This window comes from Eumetopias jubatus, unplaced genomic scaffold (genome assembly GCF_037043125.1).
Source record: "Eumetopias jubatus isolate StellerSeaLion01/CBP00866 unplaced genomic scaffold, mEumJub1_p1.0 scaffold_10, whole genome shotgun sequence".
NCBI classification, from domain to species: domain Eukaryota; kingdom Metazoa; phylum Chordata; class Mammalia; order Carnivora; family Otariidae; genus Eumetopias; species Eumetopias jubatus.
This window is the reverse complement of record NW_028274816.1, coordinates 78,328,207-78,348,998: the sequence shown is the minus strand read 5'-3', so window position 1 is coordinate 78,348,998 and position 20,792 is coordinate 78,328,207. Positions and strand designations below refer to the sequence as shown.

The following is a 20,792-nucleotide window of genomic DNA, read 5'->3' as shown; positions in this document are numbered from 1 at the left end:
TGTCTCTCTCTGTCAAATAAATACATAAAATATTTAAAAGATAATAAAAATAAAAATAAAATAAAATACTGCATCAAAATATTTTATATCTTGATTACTGAGTTTTGGGGGGCCCCTTAAATGTTGTGCCCAAGGTGAGCGCCTCACTCACTTCACCCTAGTCCCTGGCCCGGCTGTCACCCTTTCAAACCTTCAGTACGAGTCTGTTACATGGAAGGAACATCTGACAGCACAGGGACACAGACCATCAGGAAAGACATGAAAATTATCTGCAAATCAATGAGTAAGAAATTTGAATAATGTAGGATTATAAGATAAACATTAGAACAAAAAGAAAGATAAACAGTGGCCAGGATCCCAGAGAAGGAGTGGAATTTCTGTATCCCCCATGGTAGACCCCACACTCATTTGTCCTCTACCCTTTGTTTCTTTAAGATGGAGTGGGAGATGCAAAGCACCATGGGTGTGACCCTCTAACGCAGTCCTGAAAGGGTCAGGCAGGAATTGGATGTTGGGTCTCTAAGAAACAGAGATCTGCAGTTGGGGGTCGGGGGGAGGGCCCAGGATTAACTTCTCAACCCCTGGTGTCCACACCTGCTCTACCTCTGATGTTGGGGAGTAAGAGCAAGGGAGGGGCTCATGTCAGCCTCTGACAGAGCCTTAGGGTCCCTGTTCCACCTGCTAATGATCTGGATGATTGCAATCTTTTCTTTTTCTTGTGTCTAGCAACCACGCAGTGAGGACTGCTGGGGAAATCACACCCCTGAGCCGTGTTTCTCTACCTTCTTCTCCATTATCACCCCCTTACAAAACCTAGAAGACACTGGTTTCTTCATTGCTTTCTGCCCCTACCGCTTGAAATGTTAATACCTTAATATACCCGTTTACATGTGTGGTCCTCTGGAGGGCCACCAACCACTGTAATATCTGAGACGTTGCCCGGCTCATGTGAGCATGCAGGGTCTACGCCCAAGTCCTCCGTGCCTTTCCTGGATTTTATCTGTCCCTCGGGGTCTTCCCTCTTCACCCACACCCCTGTTCTCCTGCACCTCTGCTGGTCACCCGTCCCTAGCTATGGCCCTCTCTGTTGCCTTCGCGGCCTCCTTTCTGGGAGGGCGCACCACACCCTGGTCTGCACTCTGCCTCCGTCCCTCTGCGGGACCTGCTCTCCATCGCACCACAAAGAGCGCCGTGTCCCCTGCACACGCTCTCACCCAGCAACCCCACGGGGAAGAACTCGGACCAGCACTTGCCCGGCAGATGGCAGAACTAAATGCAGTGCTTCACCACAACTGTTTCTACCCAGCTGAAGAGTTTCAAGGGCCAGGGATATCGAGTAATACTGGTATGCCCGATCCTTAGTGGACCTAACTGAAGGACAACGGGACCTGTTTCTATCAACTGTGTACCAGCCTTTCGAGGGACACGCTTTCAACTTTTAATTAACATAAATATTATGAACACCCCCTCTTTAACCGTTAAGAATTTCTGATTTATCACTGACCACAAACGGTTCAATGTGTCCCCCGGTGTATTCCTCTGCCTGACAAGTAAAGACAGCGTTGTTGTTTTCATTTTATTTATTTTATTCTGTTTTAGCGGGGTTTTTTTTTTATTCTAGTGGTCTTTTATTCTTTGCATCTTTTTCTTGGACTCTAATCCACAGAAATAAAACCACCACGTGCATAAGAATGTAAGTACAGGGATGCCTGGGTGGCTCAGTCGGTGAAGCATCTGCCTTCAGCTCAGGTCATGATCCCAGGGTCCTGGGATCAAGTCCAGCATCAGGCCCTCTGCTCTGCGGGGAGTCTGCTTCTCCCTCTGCCTGCCACTCCCCCTGCTTGTGCTCTCTCTCTCTCGTTGACAAATAAATAAATAAAATCTTTTTTTTTTGATGTAGTGATCCATGATTCATTGTTTTTGTATAACACCCAGTGCTCCATGCAGTACGTGCCCTCCCTAATACCCATCACCGGATAAATAAAATCTTTAAAAAAAAAAAAAAGAATGTAAGTATTAACTTGTCCTTCACAGCATTCATCATATGAACATGGAGTACCACACAACTGTTTAAAAGAATACGTCAGATTGGGGCGCCTGGGTGGCTCAGCTGGTTGAGCGACTGCCTTCGGCTCAGGTCATGATCCTGGAGTCCCGGGATCGAGTCCCGCATCGGGCTTCCTGCTCAGCGGGGAATCTGCTTCTCCCTCTGACCCTCCCCCCTCTCATGTGCTCTCTCTCTCTCTCTCTCATTCTCACTCTCTCAAATAAATAAATAAAATCTTAAAAAAAAAAAAAGAATACGTCAGATGAATCGCTACTGAACTCGAGGTGTCCATGAGCAACATCTCTTAAGTGAGAAAAGCAAGCGGCAGGAAAATGTATACAGTACAGCAAAGATTTTTTTAAACAACCAAAACCAACCACTCCTAGAAGTGTATTCATGAATGAAGAGGATTCTCTGAATGCACAGAAACTTGAGCAGACCCTTTGGGCTTACCGTGGGTGTACCTGCTAGGATTGGGGTAGCAGAAGTGGTGGGAAGGAAGGCAGCTAAAGGGTAAGAATCTGCCAGCTTTTTTTTTCTCTCTGAATGGACACAGCTCCCTGAGAGCAAACCATCTTTGACTCTTCTCTGAGCCTTGAGCGTCCCCCCCTCCGGCACCTTTCTGAGGTCCCCCAAAGGCCCCTCCTTCCCTGCCACACACTCCCCGTCTCCCACTCCAGCCCAATACTCCCTTGGTCTGCAGAACAGGTGGATGAGGAGGAGGGGGTAAATTTGCCTAAAGGGCCCAAGGCACTACCTGGAAGAAAAGAGACTGAGATTCTAATTCTTTTTTACATTGCTCAACATTAATCAAGTCCTCTGTGAGGAAAGTGGCCGCTCAAACGACCAGGCTCAATGCCAAGGCCTGACGGTTTAAAAGGCTAAAGCTGGACATGGCCCTGGCTCAGCCCGCCTTGCACCAGAGTCACTCTTGGGGACTGTACCCGAGCCTGTGTGAACTAAGAGTCTGGAAAGCCCAAGCGTCTGTCTCTATTGGTGGCCTATGCGGGGATCCCCGCAGCCCTGGAAGCCCACCCGTTAGACCTTGCAAGACAGAGTTCCTGCAGCTACACCCCCAAACAAGGACAGAAGCTGCGACACTCAGACAGAAGGGCTGGACTTCTTGCAAGGACGGGCGAGCGAGTCCTCAAGTGACTGCAAAAACAGATGATATCATTTCTCCCCTGCAATCAGGTCCTGTATTTCCGCAGCCTAACGTTACATAGTTTATAATGCCATGTTTGCATGTCCGATTTGTCCTCGGGGAACAAAGAGAAATGTCTGCAGCCCCGTGCTGAACAGGGGCCCCACACACTCCTGTGGCAGGCGCAGTGGTTTTACCCTCTCAACTGACTGCAGTTTGAACCATGCTGGCACACGAGAAAGGAAGGGGATGAAATTATTCTTAGGTTCAGAAAAACACTTTCACAAGCCTTTCTGGCTATAAAATGTCAGGGCCACCCCCGTCACCCCCAGGCCCCAGGGATAACCTAACGAGGGAAGCTTTGATCAAGAAGTTCAGCCGCCCTGCTCGGAGAGGTCGGCAGACTGTGGGAGCTGGCTGGCTGCCGGCACAGAGGTCAGGGTCTGGGAGTCTGGAAGAGGGGCTGAGCTCAGCCTCGGGGTGCTCATGGGGCAGACGAGGACTTCCCTACTGAAGAGGGCCAGGCAAAATCCAGCCCTTGGCCCTTCCTGCAGCACACAGAACAAAATGGTCATCGTAAGGAAAAAAAATTTAAGAGGTTTAATTCTCCCTATTGAAAATAAGAGACTGCTCCTCTGTGCCCTTGTCTGAGGGCATTTACGTTAGAAAACATGTCCTCTTACCTTCTTTCTCTGTCCCTTTGAAATGTGTGTAAATCTTTTTAGAAGCTAAACAAGCCTCTAGTCAGCTTTATGATCCAGGAATGTCTTTCCCAAGGGCCTGGGATCCACCTCTTTGAAATGTCAACATCAAAGGAGATAGCACCCCTCTCTCCTGGCTTCTGTGGGAGGCTAGAAGCCTAACCTGGGTGGGCTCCATGCTCCAAGTTGCAAAACCGCCTCCCGTTGTAAAGATACAAGAACTTTGTGTTTCTTATGATTACGCCTAGTAATAACACAGACGGTCATCAATTACGAGGTAAAGTTAGGATGAACGGTGTGTGGCAAAATGTGCCATCAAGCCTCTTACTCGAGGGCTGGTTACCGTTTACCTTGAGAGTGTGTGTGTAAGGGACTGCACCTGTTTGGCTATACGGATGGGGAAGATTTCTTTCTGTCTTTGCGGTCTCTTAGCGGGTTGCCTGGGAGGCACATCCCATTCTGGTTTAATGCTTCTTCAAAAAGAAAACTGTTTCTTTCTCTGCTACCTTTTGTGGAGAGTTTTTTCAGGGCTGGGAATTTTTGTTTTTAATTATATTCCCCAACATAACACAAGTGCTTAACAAGGAAAAAGAAAAGAAATGGGAGGAAGGTTCTAGAGGAGTAAGACCCCCTAGTGGGAGTTTGGGGTCTTTGGAGGGACCTGGAGAAACTGTGTGTGGTGGGGGAAGGGAGAGGAATTTCTAGGAGGGAGGCAGACATTCAAGTGGAAATTGTGTACCATCTGTAAATAATAGACTAACAGCAGATAAAACATACTGGCATCATCTAAGTATTTTAAACATATTAACTCACTTAGCATATGCACTAACTGGGGTTATTCTCGATTATTCATTCCCCCCTCTGCCATGTGACCCTGCAGTGCACTAGACAGGACAGAAAATGTGTCACAAAACAGCAGGGAAGCAGGCTGAAGGATGGACTGATTCGGGGAGTAGGTCTTAAACAAACTCTCTTATAGGCAAAAGTGACCTTTTGGGGTCTCTGTGGGAAAGGTCAGGTCCAGCTACTACATAGGATGGGAATGTGAGCCATTTCATTGGGTGACCCCCAAAACTGGAGGAACTGGGAGTCGACCAATGGCAGAGACACCCAGTCCTGAGCACAGAGGATGTAGGGAGGAGTGGGCCTAGAAATAAGAGAGGGAATGGCACCCTAGTAAGGACCAGATACTTCTGTGAGGTTGGAAGGCTGTCCCGTAGGTCTAGAAGCCCTCTTAACCCCAATAACCAACACGCCAAATCATTTTGAGGGTCAGGCTCAAGAAAGCAGATCTACCTTGCCCTGCCCTGGCCCAGGCCACCAGACATACCCTGGGAACCAAAGGTTTACAGTGACCTGGAGCAGGATCTCGACAGGGACCTGCAGGAGGCTTCCTCGGATTCCTGGGGGGTGGGTGACAAAGCCTGCGTCCTGAATCAGCCTCCCAGTGCTTGCAGAGTCCCTAACCAGCACTGGGCCCTAGTTTCCTGCCCTTAGAGCCATGCAGGAAATAGCTGGGGGGAGATAAGGACAACAGGGCTGATGAAACAAGTGGAACTTAAGGCCTAATAAAAGCTGCTCACATACAATTTTTTAGGAGAAAACTATTCTGATGGGGAAGAAGGCATCAGGGTCAGACGAGGACAATCCGGAGCGGACTGCAGGGTAAGGGGCTGCGCTCACCCGGCAAGGACAAAGGTCGGGGGAAGCACCCTTGTGTGCTGGGTTCCTACCTGATTCCATACGGCGCCCTAACACCTGAGCCCCTAACATTTTCTGCACCCACTGAACGTCAGACAAAAGGAGCTTTCGCTGCCCTGCCTGTTAGGCCTCTCTGTTTCCGGTGTATCTAGGGTCCCAAAGCCAGGATGTGTGAAATTGGGCTGCAGACAGAGTGGAGCAGCCCTTTCAGCTGCTACTTTTCCAGGCTCTATGGAACCCCTGGTCATTTCCTGCAGGACTGGGCTCCAGTGCCGTAGAAATCAGGAACCAGAAGCCTACGGGGCGCGGGGCGGGGAATGCAGGTGGGTCTACGGGAGCCCAGCACTGCCTCCCAGGCCAGCCTTGCCAGGTGCGGGCCCAGAGAAGGGGCGACTTCCTCCTCCTTTGGAAGACCCACTCACCCTCTCTTCCTCCTGCTTTCCCAAAGGCCTGGATCCTCACCCTTGCTCCCTCCAACCCCGCCGCACCGGGGCCCACGACCCCCGCCCCCCAAAGCCCAGGCGGGCGGCGTCCAGAGAAGCCCGGGTGCCTCCATCCTCTCGGCCCCGCCCAGGCACGGACCCCTTTATCTTCCCGCAGCTCCGCCCCACCCGGGGCAAGGCCCTGCCCCACAGCCTGCCCCACCACCGCAGGTTCGGGCTAGTCTGGGGCGGGGACTGGGGAGCGCCCGAGAGTCTTGAAGAGGGCGGGGACGCAGACCATCTTTAAAGGCCCGCAACTACCCGAAGGCGCCTCGACAGCTGCCGGCGGCCCCGGGCGATCCCCACCAGCACGCAGGACCCGGTTCCCGCGCCCGAGCTGCCGGGGAGCCATGGGCCGCTACCGCATCCGTGTGGCCACCGGGGCCTGGCTCTTCTCGGGGTCACACAACCGCGTGCAGCTGTGGCTGGTCGGGGCTTGCGGGGAGGCGGAGCTGCAGCTGCAGCTGCGGCCGGCGCGGGGCCAGGTCAGAGGCCCGGATCGGGGACCCCCGACCTCGGTCCGGCCTGGGCTCGCGGCGGGGTCGCGGGCGGCCGGGGTACGAGGGACACAGCGCGACCGCGCCGCCGGAGATTTGCGGGGGCGGGGAGAGGATCCGGAGCCAGGGCCCGGGCTGGGCCCCAGCCCCTCCTCCCTTCCGACCTGGTCCTCGCAACCTCCACCGCTTCCCTAAGTGACCCCAGGGCCAGTGTCAGTGCGGGGTCAGCGGTCCGGCCAGGGGCTGCTGAGAGGCTGCGGGCGCAGGGACAGCTCAGGGACGGACCGAGGTCGGTGACGTCGTGCCCCGCGCTCCCTCGTCCTCCCCAGGCCCCGCGGCTCAGGTGTCCAGAGCAAGGAACAGGTGTCTCTGGAGGCCTTGGGCAGCGGAGGCTCCGCAAAGGCGCCCCCGACTCGAACTAAAACGGCCTCTCCTGGGTCCCTGCTGCTAAGTGTCGCGGGTTGTGGTCCCCACAGGAGGAGGAGTTTGATCGCGACGTTCCCAAGGACTTGGGGCCCCTGCAGTTCGTGAAGCTGCGCAAACACCACTCCCTGGTGGACGACGCGTGGTTCTGCGACCTCATCACGGTGCGGGGCCCGGGTGCCTGCGAGGAGGCCGCCTTCCCCTGCTACCGCTGGGTACAGGGCCAGGGCGTGCTGAGCCTGCCCGAGGGCACCGGTGAGGGCTGGGGAGGTGGCGGGCGGGGGACGCGTGGGCGGCGACCGGGCAACCGCGTGTGGAGTGGGGGCCCGAGCTGGGGAAAGTGGGTGTTGGGCAGAGGACAAGACAGGGATCAGGGCAACGTTCTACAGCCGCGAAGTTACGCCCGGGACAAAGGGCTCCAGGGAGCCTGGAAGGGAAGCACGGGATCTGCAGCCGCCCTCTTTCAAGGAGGGGACGGGCAAGGGGGTCACAGCCATGATGGGAAATGGGAGACCAAAGAGACTGGAAGGGAGATCTGTGTGTGGCCGCACAAGTGAGGGCAGGGACTCTAAGGGCAGCACGGGCAGCAGGACATGGGGACCCCGGAGCAGGTGGCAGCAGAGGACGATAAACGGTATGAGCCCTGAGCCCGAGAGCCGGTCTGGTTGGGAAAGCAGGAAAGCCGACTGTGAGGGCCACGGAGCACCCCGACAGCGGGTGCGGGGACGGAGGAGGGCAGACAATACAGGATTTGTTACCGTGGGAAACAGATGAATCCAGAGACAAACGAGGGCAAGGACAGTAAGGATGGAAATGTGGAAGACAGGACTTTGCCACAGGCAAGTATGGGCACAGAGGAGAGCAGGGACACATCAACGAGGCTGGACGATGATGGGAAGTCTAAGGGAGGTGAGCTCAGGGAAGGACGGCAAACACCGCTGCTCCTCAGCAGCTCCTGAGAACAGTGGAAGGTGTAACAGGTGAGGTTCAAGACGTGAACTTAAGCGAAGCAACATGTGGTAGAAATAGGTGTGGTCACATGGGTGACTAAGAGTTTATCGGCTTAATGAAGGTGATCAATCCAACCACAGCTATTGATGGAATCGGATCAGGTAGGGAAAGACAATTAGGGAACAAGAAAGGGTGACACACGGGGTTTTTGTCTCAAGGCAAGGGATGAGAGCTGAGATGAGTGAAACCGGGAATGCCAAGTTGGCAAAGGGGGGATGCATGTGTCTGGGCGATCGACGGAGGGAGGCGCAGCGAGAGAGCAACAGAGCAGGGTGGAGCACTCAGGCTCCGAGCGGGAGAAGAGGACATGCGGGGGAGCACCGGACCACACAGAACTGTGCGGCCAAGCATCTCAATGTCCCCCCAAGCACGCCTGGCAGGAGACAATGCCCTGGACGTGTTCCAGAAGCATCGAGAGAGAGAACTGAAGGAAAGACAAAAGCTGTACTGGTGAGCACTGGCCCGCAAGCCCCCCAGGAGTCCCCCCCTTCCCTGGCCCCAGCCCCCTCGCTGACCTCCACACCCTCCCTGAAGCCTGGTCCCCATCTCCTAGCTGGGACACCTGGAAGGAGGGGTTACCCCTGACCATAGCTGCCGGGTGTCAGGACGATCTGCCTCCAAACATGAGATTCCACGAGGACAAGAGGCTGGACTTCGAGTGGGCACTGAAGGCGGGGTGAGGAAAAGCCTGGGGCTCAGAGTGCATGAGGGCCGGGAGGTCCAAGAACAGTGGCGACGAGTGAGGCGCGGAGGGGTCGGCGACTGGCTCACGCCTCCACACTTGTCCTAGGGCGCTAGAGATGGTCCTCAAACGTGTTTACACCCTCCTGAGCTCCTGGGACCGCCTGGAGGATTTTGATCAGATCTTCTGGGGCCAGAAGAGCGCCCTGGCTGGTCAGTGGTTCCCCCAGGTCCCTATATATTCCTGAGGGCCCCCCTTGACAACCCGACCTTCACACCCCAGAGTCCCTCACGACTCCTTCCCAGCTGAGGCCTTAGGAGGCCTGATCATCTCACAGCGGCCTCCAGAATGAAAAGCCAGGGTCTGGAGACAGGGCGCTTGTGTGCCAGAACCGCTGGGGGAGGGCCTGGAGGAGAGGGACCTCCGGGTGGTGGTAAATGCCCACTCCTACGTCCCACCTGACCCCACAGAGAAGGTCCACCAGCGCTGGCGGGACGATGAGCTTTTTGGCCACCAGTTCCTCAACGGCGCCAACCCCATGCTGTTGAGACGCTCCACCTCTCTGCCCTCCCGGCTCGTGCTGCCCCCCGGGCTGGAGGCACTGGGGGCCCAGCTGGATAGAGAGCTCCAGGTACTTCCTCCCACCCTGCGTGGTTCCCCTTGGCTGTGTGGGGAGGGACCAAAGATGAGTCAGGGGAAGGGAGGCTGTGGCCACCCACCATGCCTGGCTGCAGAATCCCATGCTGGAAAAACCTACGGATGACAAAGCGCGTAGGGGAAACTATGAGGAGCTCCCAGGATGGAGGGCAACGGGAGGAGTTCCCAGCGCCCAGGTGGGGCTGGCGACATCAGCAGGGACAGACATTTGCTGACTGCTGTCATACTCCAGCATCCTGGGCAGGGCGAAAGGTGAAGGAGGCACCGTTGGGGGTGGAGAGCGGGGAGGTCTCCTAGGTTCGGGAGAGAGAAGCCAGGTGTGAGCATACGCAGGTGTGTGCTGGACTTGGTGGTAGCGGCAGTGAGGGGCCCTGTGGGGGTTACTCGGCAGGACAGGAGAGGTTTGGACAGGCAGTGAAAGAGTTCAGTTTGCTGGGGCGGGGGGGGGGGGGGGCGGACACAGGGAGCAGACCACGGAGGGATGATGGCAAGGACAGCTTCCGGGACCTACACCACAGGCGGGACTCTACACAGGCCCGGTTCTGAACCCAGACCGGCTCCTGCACACGCTGGGCGGTTTGCTCACATCTGTAGAATCAGAGGCACTGGACCAAATGCTCCAGTCCCGCCAAGAGGACACTGGTACCGACACACGGGATGAGGACAAACGTGTCCCCTCTGCCCTGGCCCTGGAGGCATGCTTTCAACTCTAACCATGGGCGCATCTCTCCTCTCCCCAGAACGGTTCCCTGTTTGAGGCCGACTTCATCCTGCTGGATGGAATTCCCGCCAACGTGATCCGAGGTGAGAAGCAGTACCTGGCCGCCCCCCTCGTCCTGCTGAGGATGGCACCCAATGGGAAGCTGCTGCCCGTGGTCATCCAGGTGAGGCGCCCTGGGCACCCCCCCGCCCCACACCGCTCTGTTCGCCCCAACCTCTGCTCCCAGGGATCCAGCCCCCAGCTTCTTGGCTCCCAAACTCCATCATCATACAGTGAGACCTGTCTCCTGTCACTCTGTTTGCTTGCAGTCTGCTTTCCCCTGACTCACCCAACTGGAAGTTCTTGTTCTGCTCAAGAGTCATAATGGCCTTTTGGAGTCTCACCCTGTACCCGCTGGTTCTCAAACTTTAGAGGGCTTCGCAATCACCGAAGGGCTCGTTAGCATATGTGGCTGGGTCCCACCGCCAGACTTTCTGATTCAGTAGGTCTGGGGTGGGGACTGAGCGTGTGCATTTCTAGCAAGCCCCAAAGCGATGCTGCTGCTGGCTTGGGAACACATTTGGAGAAACACTCTAACCCCCCTGGAGCCTCAGACTCCAAACACGCACCATCTGATGAATACCTTTTCGCCCACGGCTCTCAGCGGTTACAAGTACTGTCCCCTGCCTCACCATCCAGCTTCCCTCGCCCACTGCCCACCCTTGCTTGGGCCCCGTCGTGTTTCTCCCAGCCACCTGCAAGCACCTCCTCCCTGGAGTCCCTGCTTTGACTCTCGCGCCTTCGGCCCCTCCACCAGGGCGCTGGCGAGAGGCAGGGTGGAAGAAGGCCTCAGTTCTCCTCCTGGACTGTAACCTCCCGGGGAGCAACAATCTTCCTCACCCATCCGCTGCCCCCTGCGCCCCCCGAGTGCTAAGCAGAAGGTCACACATAGAGCAGAAGTTCAGTAATGGCTTGATTTCATGTTTGCAGATCCAGCCTCCCAGCCCCAGCACCCCCACCCCCCCGCTGTTCCTGCCCTCAGATCCCCCACTCGCCTGGCTCCTGGCAAAGGCCTGGGTCCGAAATGCCGACTTCCAACTGCACCAGCTCCAGTATCATCTGCTGAACACTCACCTGGTGGCCGAGGTCATTGCTGTGGCCACCATGAGGCGCCTCCCGGGGCTGCACCCTGTCTTCAAGGTACATGCTCTACCCTCTGTGTCCCCATTCAGACCCCAGGGAGAGAGAAAAGAGCCCAAGAGCAAACAATATGGCAACAGCAAAAAGTGTTTCTATCAGTTTGTGAAAGCAAGAGGGGGAGTCGAGAAGGAAGACTCTCTACCCCCGAAACTCGCATCTTCATTCAGTTGAGTCATTTAGCGTTCCTTCAGGACATCTTCCTGAAGGAGCCCTCTGAAATCCTCAGAGAGCTGCCGACCTGGCAAACGGCGTGGAGTCCAGTGGGAATGTTGTTAGTGAAACAACAGCCTTGTTCCTGCCTTAGGAGCTTCTCTACGTAGCCAGGAGGGCAAGTGATACTCCTGAGAAGCATCCAGAGACCAGTATCTGGAGCTAGAGATCACAATACAAACGCCATAGAACTGATGGAGAATGTTCTACCCCAACCGAGGAGTTTGCCAAGTAGGAACAGATCAAAAGGCAAGGGGAACGACCCAGCAGGCTACTTAGACCTGTCTGGGAGACAGGTGGAGAAAGACATGCATTGGCAAGGTGGCGATTTGGATGAAAAGGAAAAAGAAATCAAAGACTTGGGCGGGGGGGGGGGGGGGAGGACAGCGGCTGCAGCATGCTCAGTATCAGACCGGAGGAAGGCAGGCGCATGCCCAGTATCAGACCGGAGGAAGGCAGGCGCATGCCCAGTATCAGACCGGGAGGAAGGCAGGCGCATGCCCAGTATCAGACCGGGAGGAAGGCAGGCGCATGCCCAGTATCAGACCGGAGAAAGGCCAGAGGTCCACGGGGTGGGGGTGTCGTAATGACCTAGAAATGCTGAAATTTGATAAAAGAGTGAGTTGAGTATCCATTGCTAGGCAGAAGGCAGCAAAATAAGACTTGTAGTTGGCGTGCAAATGTTCTCAACGTCTTGACGACACTTCAGGTAGAGGGCCGAGGCAGAGAAGGGACAAACCCGGGGTAACTGTCAGAAACAGCACACTCGGGAGGAGAGCCAGTCCGGAAGCAAAGACAAGGGCTTCCGTCTCAGGTGCAAGGAGGTGAAATGTCGGCAACATATGCACGTGAGTTTCTGCTGGGGGGTTTCAGCTGGAGGCTTCCCGACACTGCCCCCCGCCCCAGCCTGGCCACTAGGATCTGTGGCTTCTCTGAGTCGAGGACAACACAGACCAGATGGAGACCAGTGTGTGCCACAGAATCGTGGATTCTGTGGCTCTCGGGGTGCTCCTGCGTCACCATCTTTTGCTCTTTGGGAATAGGTTGGGCTTCTATTCGTGCTCACGATCCCCCGTCATCAGGTCAGCCCTGTCCCCACCTCTGTCTGTCGACTTGGTCCCATGGCGGACGGCTGGGCTGTTAGCAGTCCTACGGAGGTCGAAGGCTGCTCGTGTCACAAAGGCTCCGAGTGCAGGCAGGCTCTGGATTCGGATGCTGGGGAGCGAATCCGGAATCCTGACCTCCTCCCAGATGCACGCCCAGTGCCCTCATCTCTAAATGGGGACAACGAGAGCTCCACGGTGGGGTCGTGAAAGATTAGAACAACAAAGCATGACAGCGTGACAGCAGCTAAATAGAGGGACCTAACCGCCCAGCGGGGGGTTCCACAACAAAGGACCCAGCGTGCCCTCCATAACTACCCCCTCCAACCTCCTCCACCCCAGCTCCTGATCCCGCACATCCGCTACACCATGGAAATCAACACCCGGGCCAGATCCCAGCTCATCTCAGAAGGAGGAATATTTGATAAGGTGAGGTGGTAATAAGGGCGCTGGGGGGCGGGACTGCTCATCACCCAGCTCTCTGGTGACCTCCTGCCACTTTCAGGATCCCAGAGCGACCTGGGGGAACGTCCTGGCCCTTAAGCCCATGAGCCTGGCCCTTCCCACCCATGTCTGGAAATATGCAACCCCGCCCTCTGAGCCCCTTCCGCTCCGCTCCGTCCTGTCCCGCACGGCCTCTCGTCTCTGTCGTGGCAGGCGGTGAGCACCGGCGGAGGGGGCCACGTGCAGTTGCTGCGTCGGGCCATGGCTCAGCTGACCTACCACTCCCTCTGTCCTCCCGACAACCTGGCTGACCGGGGCCTGCTGGGAATCCCAAGTGCCCTCTACGCCCATGATGCTTTACGGCTCTGGGGGATCACTGCCCGGTGGGTGAGGGTGACAGCTGACGAAGGGAGCCTCGCCGGGGCAGGGGAGATCGGGGCTCCAGCCTGAGGTCAGCATGGGGCCAAACCCCACACGGAACCAAGAAGGGCCCGACGGGAGGAGCAGGAGCTCAACCCTGGGGCGACAAGGGAGAGTCAGGAAGCACTGGGGAAGGGTCTGAAGATGGGCAGACTGAAACCGGAAGTGTGGGTAGGTAAAGCTGTGGGTGGGCAGACCACGGGCTCTGGGGGGGGTCAGGGAGCTTGTCAGGAAGAATGCCTTTCAGCCATGGGTCCGGAATTCCTCAAAACGAATTCTTAAACGGTTTCCTTCCTTTCTAAGCTAGTGTTTAGAAAGAGCTAGGGAATGTCCCCAGAGACCAGTCTCGTAAGATCTGTCCCCAGACACAGTGGGAGTCAGCCGGGCAGAGGACGCAGGAGAGGAGCAGAGGTTCTTCTCTCAGGAAACTCACCCCCTTCCCCTCTGGGCAGGTACGTGGAGGGCATCGTCCACCTCTTCTACCACAGGGATGACATCGTGAGAGGGGACCCGGAGCTGCAGGCCTGGTGTCGGGAGATCACTGAGGTGGGGCTGTGCCAGGCCCAGGACCGAGGTAGGATCCCTCCCCGGGGACGGGAGCCCCTGGGACACTCTGCCCAGAGCCCCTTCTCGGTCCTGCCCCTCTAGGTTTAGGACCCCAACCCCTCATCACACCCCCCTTTTCAGCCACACAGGAAGCATCTGAATCCCATTCCCACCTCCTAAGACTCAAGGCAATTCCAGATACCGGGGGGGGGGGGGGGTTGCCCTCCTCAGAGACCCTGGCCATCATCCTCCACTGTCATCCCCGAGCCCCAGGCACACATGGCCCTCATCTGCCACAGCATGGAGCCCAACAAGACCAGAACCACAGCCAGGGAGGGATCTGCCCAGGCCCTGCTGGGGCTCCTCTTCTCCTCATGGTTGTCTGTTTTCTCGCGTGAGGATAGAGATACATGGGAAGAGCTTCCTGCAAAGCCCATCATGTCCCACACTGCTTTCCCTCCCTGCCCCTCCTGCCCACTACTGTCCAGCGCACACACACTGTTCTGGGCTCACTGCACATGTCCCACACTGCCCAGTCACGTCCCGTGCAAACTCAGTACTGTCCGTGCTCTGGTACCAACTGGAAGCCCGTGCACGGCCCCTTGGGGCCACATTTCTGGGGCCAGTCCAGCCTCCCCTCCACTCGGCTAGGCTCTAGCCACCACCTGGAGCACCCCCGCCTGCATTTTAACCTAAGGCTGAAAGGAACAGCCTTTCTCGAGCCCTTGCTAGGTCTGTCCTCCCCTCTCCAGCACACATGGGCCAGCAGGGATGGCTTTACCTCCTTCTAGGGGTACTGCCCCTCACACTTCACGCAGCACCTCTGCCTCCGCGGGGCAACTCCAGACGTTTACTGGGGGGAGCCACCAACGGCCAGGCCCCAGGGACGCGGCCAGCAATAAACCAACACCTGCACTCACCCTTCCGGGCCCGAACTTTGTCTTGGAGACCTCAGAACTGTCCTTCAGGTCCCCCAGGCCCCCAGAACACCCTTCTTCCTCTCCCTCCCTGCTCCTCTTCTCCCCAGCCACTCTCTACATTTGGAAAACAAAAATAAACATTCACATGTCAGCTTTAATCTCTACCAACTGCCTCTCATCCTCTCTTCCTCCACCCGCCTCAGTTCTCATCGCGCACTTTGCCTAATTTTCCCAACAGCCTTTTTAGAGGAAATGTGCTAAAATTAAAAATAGCTTGCGAGGGGCAGTCAGGAACCCGAGTTCAAGGTCAGCCTCTGCCTTTTCCTGACTCTGCAATCCTGACAAGCGGTTTTATCTCTCTGGGCTTTGATTTTTTTTTTTTTTTTTAATCCATAGAAAGGCAGTGATTATATTTGTTCCTCTTAACTGATAGGATCAGTGGCTCTGAGGCACCACCTCCACTGTAGAATCAGTGGCCCGAAACAACCTTTGTGGAAAGCCTCTCTTGGTTGTGACACTATAAATACTCGATCTCTCCCGTTCCTCACTGTATATAACTCAGGCACTTACAAATTCCCTGTTCAGGAATAGGAGGAAACGTCTCTAAATTCTTAACCACTGTTTGAGACAGAAGATATTCAATCACTCAGACCTTTTCAGCCCCCAACCCTTCCATAATGACAGTAATTATTATTTACCAAGCATTTGTTATGGACTAGGTGATTTCAATACATTATCTCATTTATAAGGTAGGAATCACCCACATTTTACAGGCGAGGAAATGGAAGTTCAGAGAGGTTAAGTAATCAGCCTAAGACACCCAGATTATATTGCTTGAACCTGAATTGGAACCCAGGTCTAATGCAAATATATTTGAATAAATAAACAAATGAACAGACACCCATCAATGCCAAAACACAGTTGATCCTCAAACAGTGCGGGGGTAGGGGGAGGAGGTGTTTAGGGGCACCAACCCTTCCCCACACACCCCGAGCAGTCAAAAATCTGCTTATAGCTTTTGACTCCCCAAAAACTTTACTAAGGGCCTACTGTTGACCAAAAGCCTTCCCAATAACTTAGTCAATTCACCCCTAGCTCCCATGTGCCTTATAAACTATATTCTAACAGTAAAATGAACTAGATAAAATACGAAGGAAATTGTAAGGAAAAGAAAATACATTTATGTACCACACCATAAAAAATCCACACCTAAACGGACCCGTGCAGTGTGAACCCGACTGGTACAGACATCCAAGGCACTCACCTTCATCTCTCTCCTCTCATGCTGGAGCCCCTAAATCCTGTTCCTCTCTGCCAGGTTTCCCTGTCTCCTTCCAGTCCCAGAAGCAACTCTGCCATTTCCTTACCATGTGTGTCTTCACATGCACTGCTCAGCACGGGGCCATCAACCAGGGCCAGGTATGACAGCCGAAAGCCCAGGTCCCTGAAGGCAAGTGTATGGACCTTGGGATTCCTAAGGGAAAGACAGGGGTTCAAAGCATAAGTATCAGGATCCTAGGGTTGCAGTTTCTTCCCCCAGCTGGACTGGTATGCCTGGGTCCCTAATGCCCCATGCACAATGCGGATGCCCCCACCCACCACCAAGGAAGATGTAACAATGACCACGGTGATGGGCTCACTACCTGATGTCCGACAGGCCTGTCTTCAAATGACCATCACATGGCATCTGGGGCGCCGCCAGCCAGACATGGTAAGAGGGGACTCTGGGAAAAGGGAAAAATTACAGTTGGAAGGGCAACATCGGAGTGAGGGGCTGGGCGCTCCAGGCTTCTGCCTCTGGCCTAGAAACTGATGGATCCTTTGTCCTTTCCTAGGTGCCTCTGGGGCATCACAAAGAAAAATATTTCTCAAGCCCCAAGGCGAAGGCTGTATTAAACCAATTCCAAACGGATTTGGAAGACCTAGAAAGAGAGATTACAGCCCGGAATGAGCAACTCGACCTGCCCTATGACTACCTGAAGCCCAGCCGCATAGAGAACAGTGTCACCATCTGAGGCCCGTGGCACCCCCACCTGCAAGACTGTTGATCAGCTCCAGTACTAACATTTCCATCTTGAATGTCATGGTTTCCAAAGACTCTGCTGCTAAAGCTCTATTTTCTCCCCCAACCAAATCCCCCTACATCAGTACCCCACTCGCTCAGGGGGGGTGGGCAGCAAACCTTTCCTGTAAAGGGCCAGATAATAAATATTTTAGGCTTTGTAGGCTGCACAGTCTCTGTCACAACTACTTTAACTTCCCCGAGAGAGAACAAGAGCAGCCACAGACGATATATAAGTGAAGGAGTGCGACCATGTTCCCGTAAAACTTTACTTATGAGCGGTGAATTAGGAACTGCACGTGTCACAAAATACTCTCCTTTTGGGTTGGTCAACGGTGTAAAAATGCAAAGAGAATCTGTGCTTTGCTAGAGGGACAGGCATAGGCTGTGCGCTGGATCTGACCATCAGGAGCAGTATTCGCACCAGGCTACTCCACACTAGCCTGACGCACTGACCCTACTGGACAAACATCCAGAGAATGCTCTGAGGTGGGACGGGGAAGATTAATTGCATAAATCAACTACCTCAACTAATTCTCCTTTCCCAGGAGCTAGATTTCCTGCACCGGTGGCCAAACTGAAACTTCCTGACTCTTGGGCTTTGGCAACGTTCCCACCACCCCATTCCCCTTATTCACACACCGACCCCAAAGTAGTCGAATAAGAATGGTGCTCCTGGGCAGAACAGAAACCTGCCATCCCAGGATGGCTTCCTTCCCCCAGGCAGTCTCAAGCAAACGAGACACCAGATTCGTGTCCCAACGCCCCTTTTCCAGCCCCTGTAGTAGTATCCTGGGGTCTACAGGTGTTTCCCTGGATCCAAGCTCTCTGTCACAACCTGTTTAAGAATGATATGCATAAAATAAATGGGGGAAAAAATGCCAAAAAGTTATGTTCATCGCTGACAGTGTCTCTTTGTGTGGTTCTGGGGTCTTGGGATTCAAATGGCCCCTCTCAATTATGCTGCGATCCTGGTCCTCACCAGAACGTGCACAACAAGCTCAGGGCAAAACTGTGTTCTGCAAACACCCTATTTCCCTAAATAATTATTACAAAGCTGCCTCTCACCGGCGAAGTACACAAACTTTTTCTTTGGAGACGGTGACCTGTTCACATTTAAAAAAAAAAAAAAATCTTGTACCGTCCCTTATTCAAAGGACCTATGCCCGGTTTCTCTGGTTTACAACAGGGAGGCAAAGCGACATCTTTGTGTACTCACTCCTCTCTCCGACACATTTAGCAAGACCGCTCACCCTCACAACTTGTTCACACTGGGTCGGCTCCCCCCGCACTTTTCCTAGCGCCCGCATTTTTTCCCGGATTTCGGCCTCCAAAACGATTCAGCCTCCTACGTTTGGTAACAAAATGTTACTTCACGAGGCACTCCCGGTGCTAGGGGCCCGTGGCAATTTTAAAGCGTTCTGGCCACGGCGGCGCGCTCGGCCCCGGGAAGGGGCTCCTCCTTTCCCGGGGTCGGGACGTCTCTGTTTCGAGGCAGGCATGAGGAGACAGGAGACAGGGGCGTCCTTTCTCGCTGGAAATCTGCATGTCTCACTTACCAGGCCCCCATCACTGGCCACCACCCGAAACTAAGGTATCGGAGGGGGACAGCGGCTAGTTCCGAGCCTCCGCACCTAAGAGCCCATCGCCAGGGTAACCAGAAGGCCGCCAGACCTCCGCCCTCCCTAGGCCCGGGGTCTGCGGGGTCCTCGTCACGTGACTTGCCCGGTCCGCTCACGTGACGTGCTGGCTCCTTCCATTCCAGCCTGGAGGGGGGGGGACAAGAAACGGGAGGGGTTGCTCCTGCAATACCGCCCCCCCAGCTACGTGGGTTCTAAGGGGTTCCTGAGGGGCTGCTTCGGCCTCACCCACCGCCTGCCCCCGCCGGAGATCCGGGAGGACCCGGAGGCGCCCCGCCGCCCGGCGCCTCCCCCCCCCCCGGCGCTATGGTTGGGGCCGGAGGCCACGCCCCCTTGGCGGCGCTCCCGGCGGTCGGTCTGTCCTCCGCCGCGCGAGCCCTCAAGTCCAGCTCGCTCGCCCGGGGCGCATCCGGGCCTTCCTCTCGCCGCCTTCCCGCTCGGTCGGCCCGCAGCTAGGCGATCCCCGACCCCCTTCTTCATGGCGTCGCTTCTGTGCTGTGGGCCCAAGCTGGCCGCCTGCGGCATCGTCCTCAGCGCCTGGGGAGTGATCATGTTGGTGAGGGGACCGCCCGGCGACGGCCGGACAGGGCCCGAGGGGCCCCGGTGTTGGAGGGCTGGGAGGCTGGGAGACTGCTGGCCTTAGAAACTAGCAGCAGGCAGGCCGGAGGGGGTGGCTGGTTAGCCGCTGGAGAGCGAGACAACGGAGATTGAGAAATGGGGAACTGGAGCGGGGCGGGGGAGGTGGGGAGCTGGAGCTGGGAACGGGAGCCGCGGCTGGTAAACCTGGAGACCCCTCAGGGTAAGAGGGAGAAGGGCTGGGTCCTTGAGAGATGCCTGTGCCGAGTGGAGGGCAGTGGGGAAAGCGAGCGCTTGTTCCCGAAATGGGCGGCTGGGGCCTTGTTTCCCCAGGACGACCCGCCCCAGTCTAGGAAGAAATCCTCAGAACTGCTGATTTCCCCTGACCCCTGCCTCCCCCTGTCCCGTGATAATGACGCCTCTGGAGAGGAGGATGATCTAGCTTGCTCACTGTTCGTGCCCTTGCACCAGCCAAGTCGTCTCTTTCACCAGCTCACGCCCTAATCCTGGTGACTGAGTCCGAATCCAGCAGCAACCACCCCAACCCCGGCTCGTTCTGGTGGTAGCTCCCAACCCCAGACGTTGTGGCAACAGTAGGCGTGGGAGGGGCTTGGGGAGTGATCAGGTTAGGTGCCTGGGTTCAGCAAACCTGTCCGTTGCCTCTTTTCAGATAATGCTCGGAATCTTTTTCAATGTCCATTCCGCTGTGCTAATCGAGGACGTTCCTTTCACCGAGAAAGATTTTGAGTAAGTAGTCAGGTGGGAGAGGCGGGGCTGGGGGCAGGTGGGAGGCGGCTGAGGCTGTCAGTTGTCGCGCGGGGGAATTGCAGGCGGCGGGATGCCTGGGCCCCGGAGGCTAGAGAACTGAGTGCCAGGAGCTTTCCTCCTTAGCGCGCTCGGGACTCAGGCCTCAGCGGCCCTCCTAAACCCACCAGTCCAGATGTGGCTTCCCAGGGATTTTACCTGACTGCCCTGTGCCGCCGTCCCTCTCCCGCCCGGTGGATGCGGTCCTAGAACTCACCCCACTAGGTTAGGAAAGCTTGAGTAATACGTGTAAAAGCGCTTAGGACGGTGCCCGGCACACAGTGCCCAGGAAATGTTGGCCGCTGTGAATGCTTCTGACACTTCTTTACCTAATCCCTACCCCCAGGAAAGACCCTCAGAAAATATACGAACTTTACGAGCGAGTCAGCTACAACTGTTTCATCGCCGCGGGCCTTTACCTCCTCCTCGGAGGCTTCTCTTTCTGCCAAGTTCGGCTCAATAAGCGCAAGGAATACATGGTGCGCTAGCGCCTCGTCGCGTCTCCCCTGGCCAGCCCCCTCCTCTATTTAAAGACTGTCCCGACCCGCGCACTCTCCCACTCGCGTCCCCATGCCGGCGCCCTCGGCGGGACGGAACCCCCGGTTTGTCCGGCGCCCGGCCCCCGCGGAGGGAGGCTGGGGCTGGCCGTCCCCTGTCCCTCCACAATAAAGTGAAACTGCGCCCCCGAGCCGTGTGTCTGTGCTTGGGTCCGGGGGCGGGCACCGGGGCTGGAGACCGGCCTCCCCGCGGCGACTCCCGGCCCGCCGACGGAAGTGGAGTGAAGCCGGGCCGGAAGTGAGGCGGCGTCTTCCCCTCTCGGCT

General features: G+C 56.0%; 2 protein-coding genes and 1 long non-coding RNA gene across 7 annotated transcripts in view; 2 read left to right on the top strand and 1 right to left on the bottom strand.

The window, feature by feature from the left end:
• LOC114225419 (uncharacterized) overlaps nucleotides 1–18,648 on the bottom strand; it is an 83,203-nt gene extending 64,555 nt beyond the window's left edge. For 2 of the 3 annotated variants that reach the window (XR_015769258.1, XR_015769259.1), the window contains exons 1-3: nucleotides 18,510–18,648; nucleotides 16,532–16,612; nucleotides 16,256–16,362 (exon numbers count right to left, since the gene is read on the bottom strand). This is a non-coding gene — a long non-coding RNA (uncharacterized LOC114225419). Of the gene's footprint in view, nucleotides 1–16,152; nucleotides 16,363–16,531; nucleotides 16,613–18,509 lie in introns of all 3 variants that reach the window. The other variant, XR_003612550.2, reaches the window with a different exon arrangement.
• ALOX12 (arachidonate 12-lipoxygenase, 12S type) lies at nucleotides 6,263–17,816 on the top strand. 3 transcript variants are annotated; one of them, XM_088028023.1, is made up of 14 exons: nucleotides 6,263–6,560; nucleotides 7,049–7,250; nucleotides 8,375–8,456; nucleotides 8,560–8,682; nucleotides 8,797–8,900; nucleotides 9,159–9,319; nucleotides 10,086–10,149; nucleotides 11,088–11,245; nucleotides 12,901–12,987; nucleotides 13,216–13,385; nucleotides 13,875–13,996; nucleotides 16,207–16,307; nucleotides 16,546–16,599; nucleotides 16,724–17,816. In XM_088028023.1, the coding sequence occupies exons 1-14, from the start codon at nucleotides 6,426–6,428 to the stop codon at nucleotides 16,901–16,903; spliced, it is 1,743 nt and encodes a 580-aa protein (XP_087884149.1). In that variant the 5' UTR covers nucleotides 6,263–6,425; the 3' UTR covers nucleotides 16,904–17,816. The 3 variants fall into 3 exon arrangements, with proteins under 3 accessions (XP_087884149.1, XP_027980907.1, XP_027980905.1); XM_028125106.2 differs by having other exon boundaries at nucleotides 16,429–16,599; XM_028125104.2 differs by having other exon boundaries at nucleotides 10,086–10,229; nucleotides 11,036–11,245; nucleotides 16,429–16,599.
• Nucleotides 18,649–18,928: 280 nt separating the features above from the next.
• On the top strand, nucleotides 18,929–20,658 carry RNASEK (ribonuclease K). The gene is made up of 3 exons (XM_028125087.2): nucleotides 18,929–19,146; nucleotides 19,837–19,913; nucleotides 20,317–20,658. Exons 1-3 carry the CDS (start codon nucleotides 19,069–19,071, stop codon nucleotides 20,456–20,458), a joined length of 297 nt encoding a protein of 98 aa, XP_027980888.2. The 5' UTR covers nucleotides 18,929–19,068; the 3' UTR covers nucleotides 20,459–20,658.
• The last annotated feature ends 134 nt before the right edge of the window (nucleotides 20,659–20,792 follow it).

What these genes read in the sequence shown, in the direction of transcription:
- RNASEK (XM_028125087.2), top strand. Translation starts at nt 19,069, where the DNA reads ATGGCGTCGCTTCTGTGCTGTGGGCCCAAGCTGGCCGCCTGCGGCATC. An exon ending in CCTGGGGAGTGATCATGTTG is followed by an intron (nt 19,147 to 19,836) that starts GTGAGGGGACCG and finishes GCCTCTTTTCAG; the next exon opens with ATAATGCTCGGAATCTTTTT. An exon ending in TTCACCGAGAAAGATTTTGA is followed by an intron (nt 19,914 to 20,316) that starts GTAAGTAGTCAG and finishes CCCTACCCCCAG; the next exon opens with GAAAGACCCTCAGAAAATAT.
- ALOX12 (XM_028125104.2), top strand. Translation starts at nt 6,426, where the DNA reads ATGGGCCGCTACCGCATCCGTGTGGCCACCGGGGCCTGGCTCTTCTCG. An exon ending in AGCTGGATAGAGAGCTCCAG is followed by an intron (nt 9,320 to 10,085) that starts GTACTTCCTCCC and finishes TCCTCTCCCCAG; the next exon opens with AACGGTTCCCTGTTTGAGGC. An exon ending in GGCTGCACCCTGTCTTCAAG is followed by an intron (nt 11,246 to 12,900) that starts GTACATGCTCTA and finishes CCTCCACCCCAG; the next exon opens with CTCCTGATCCCGCACATCCG.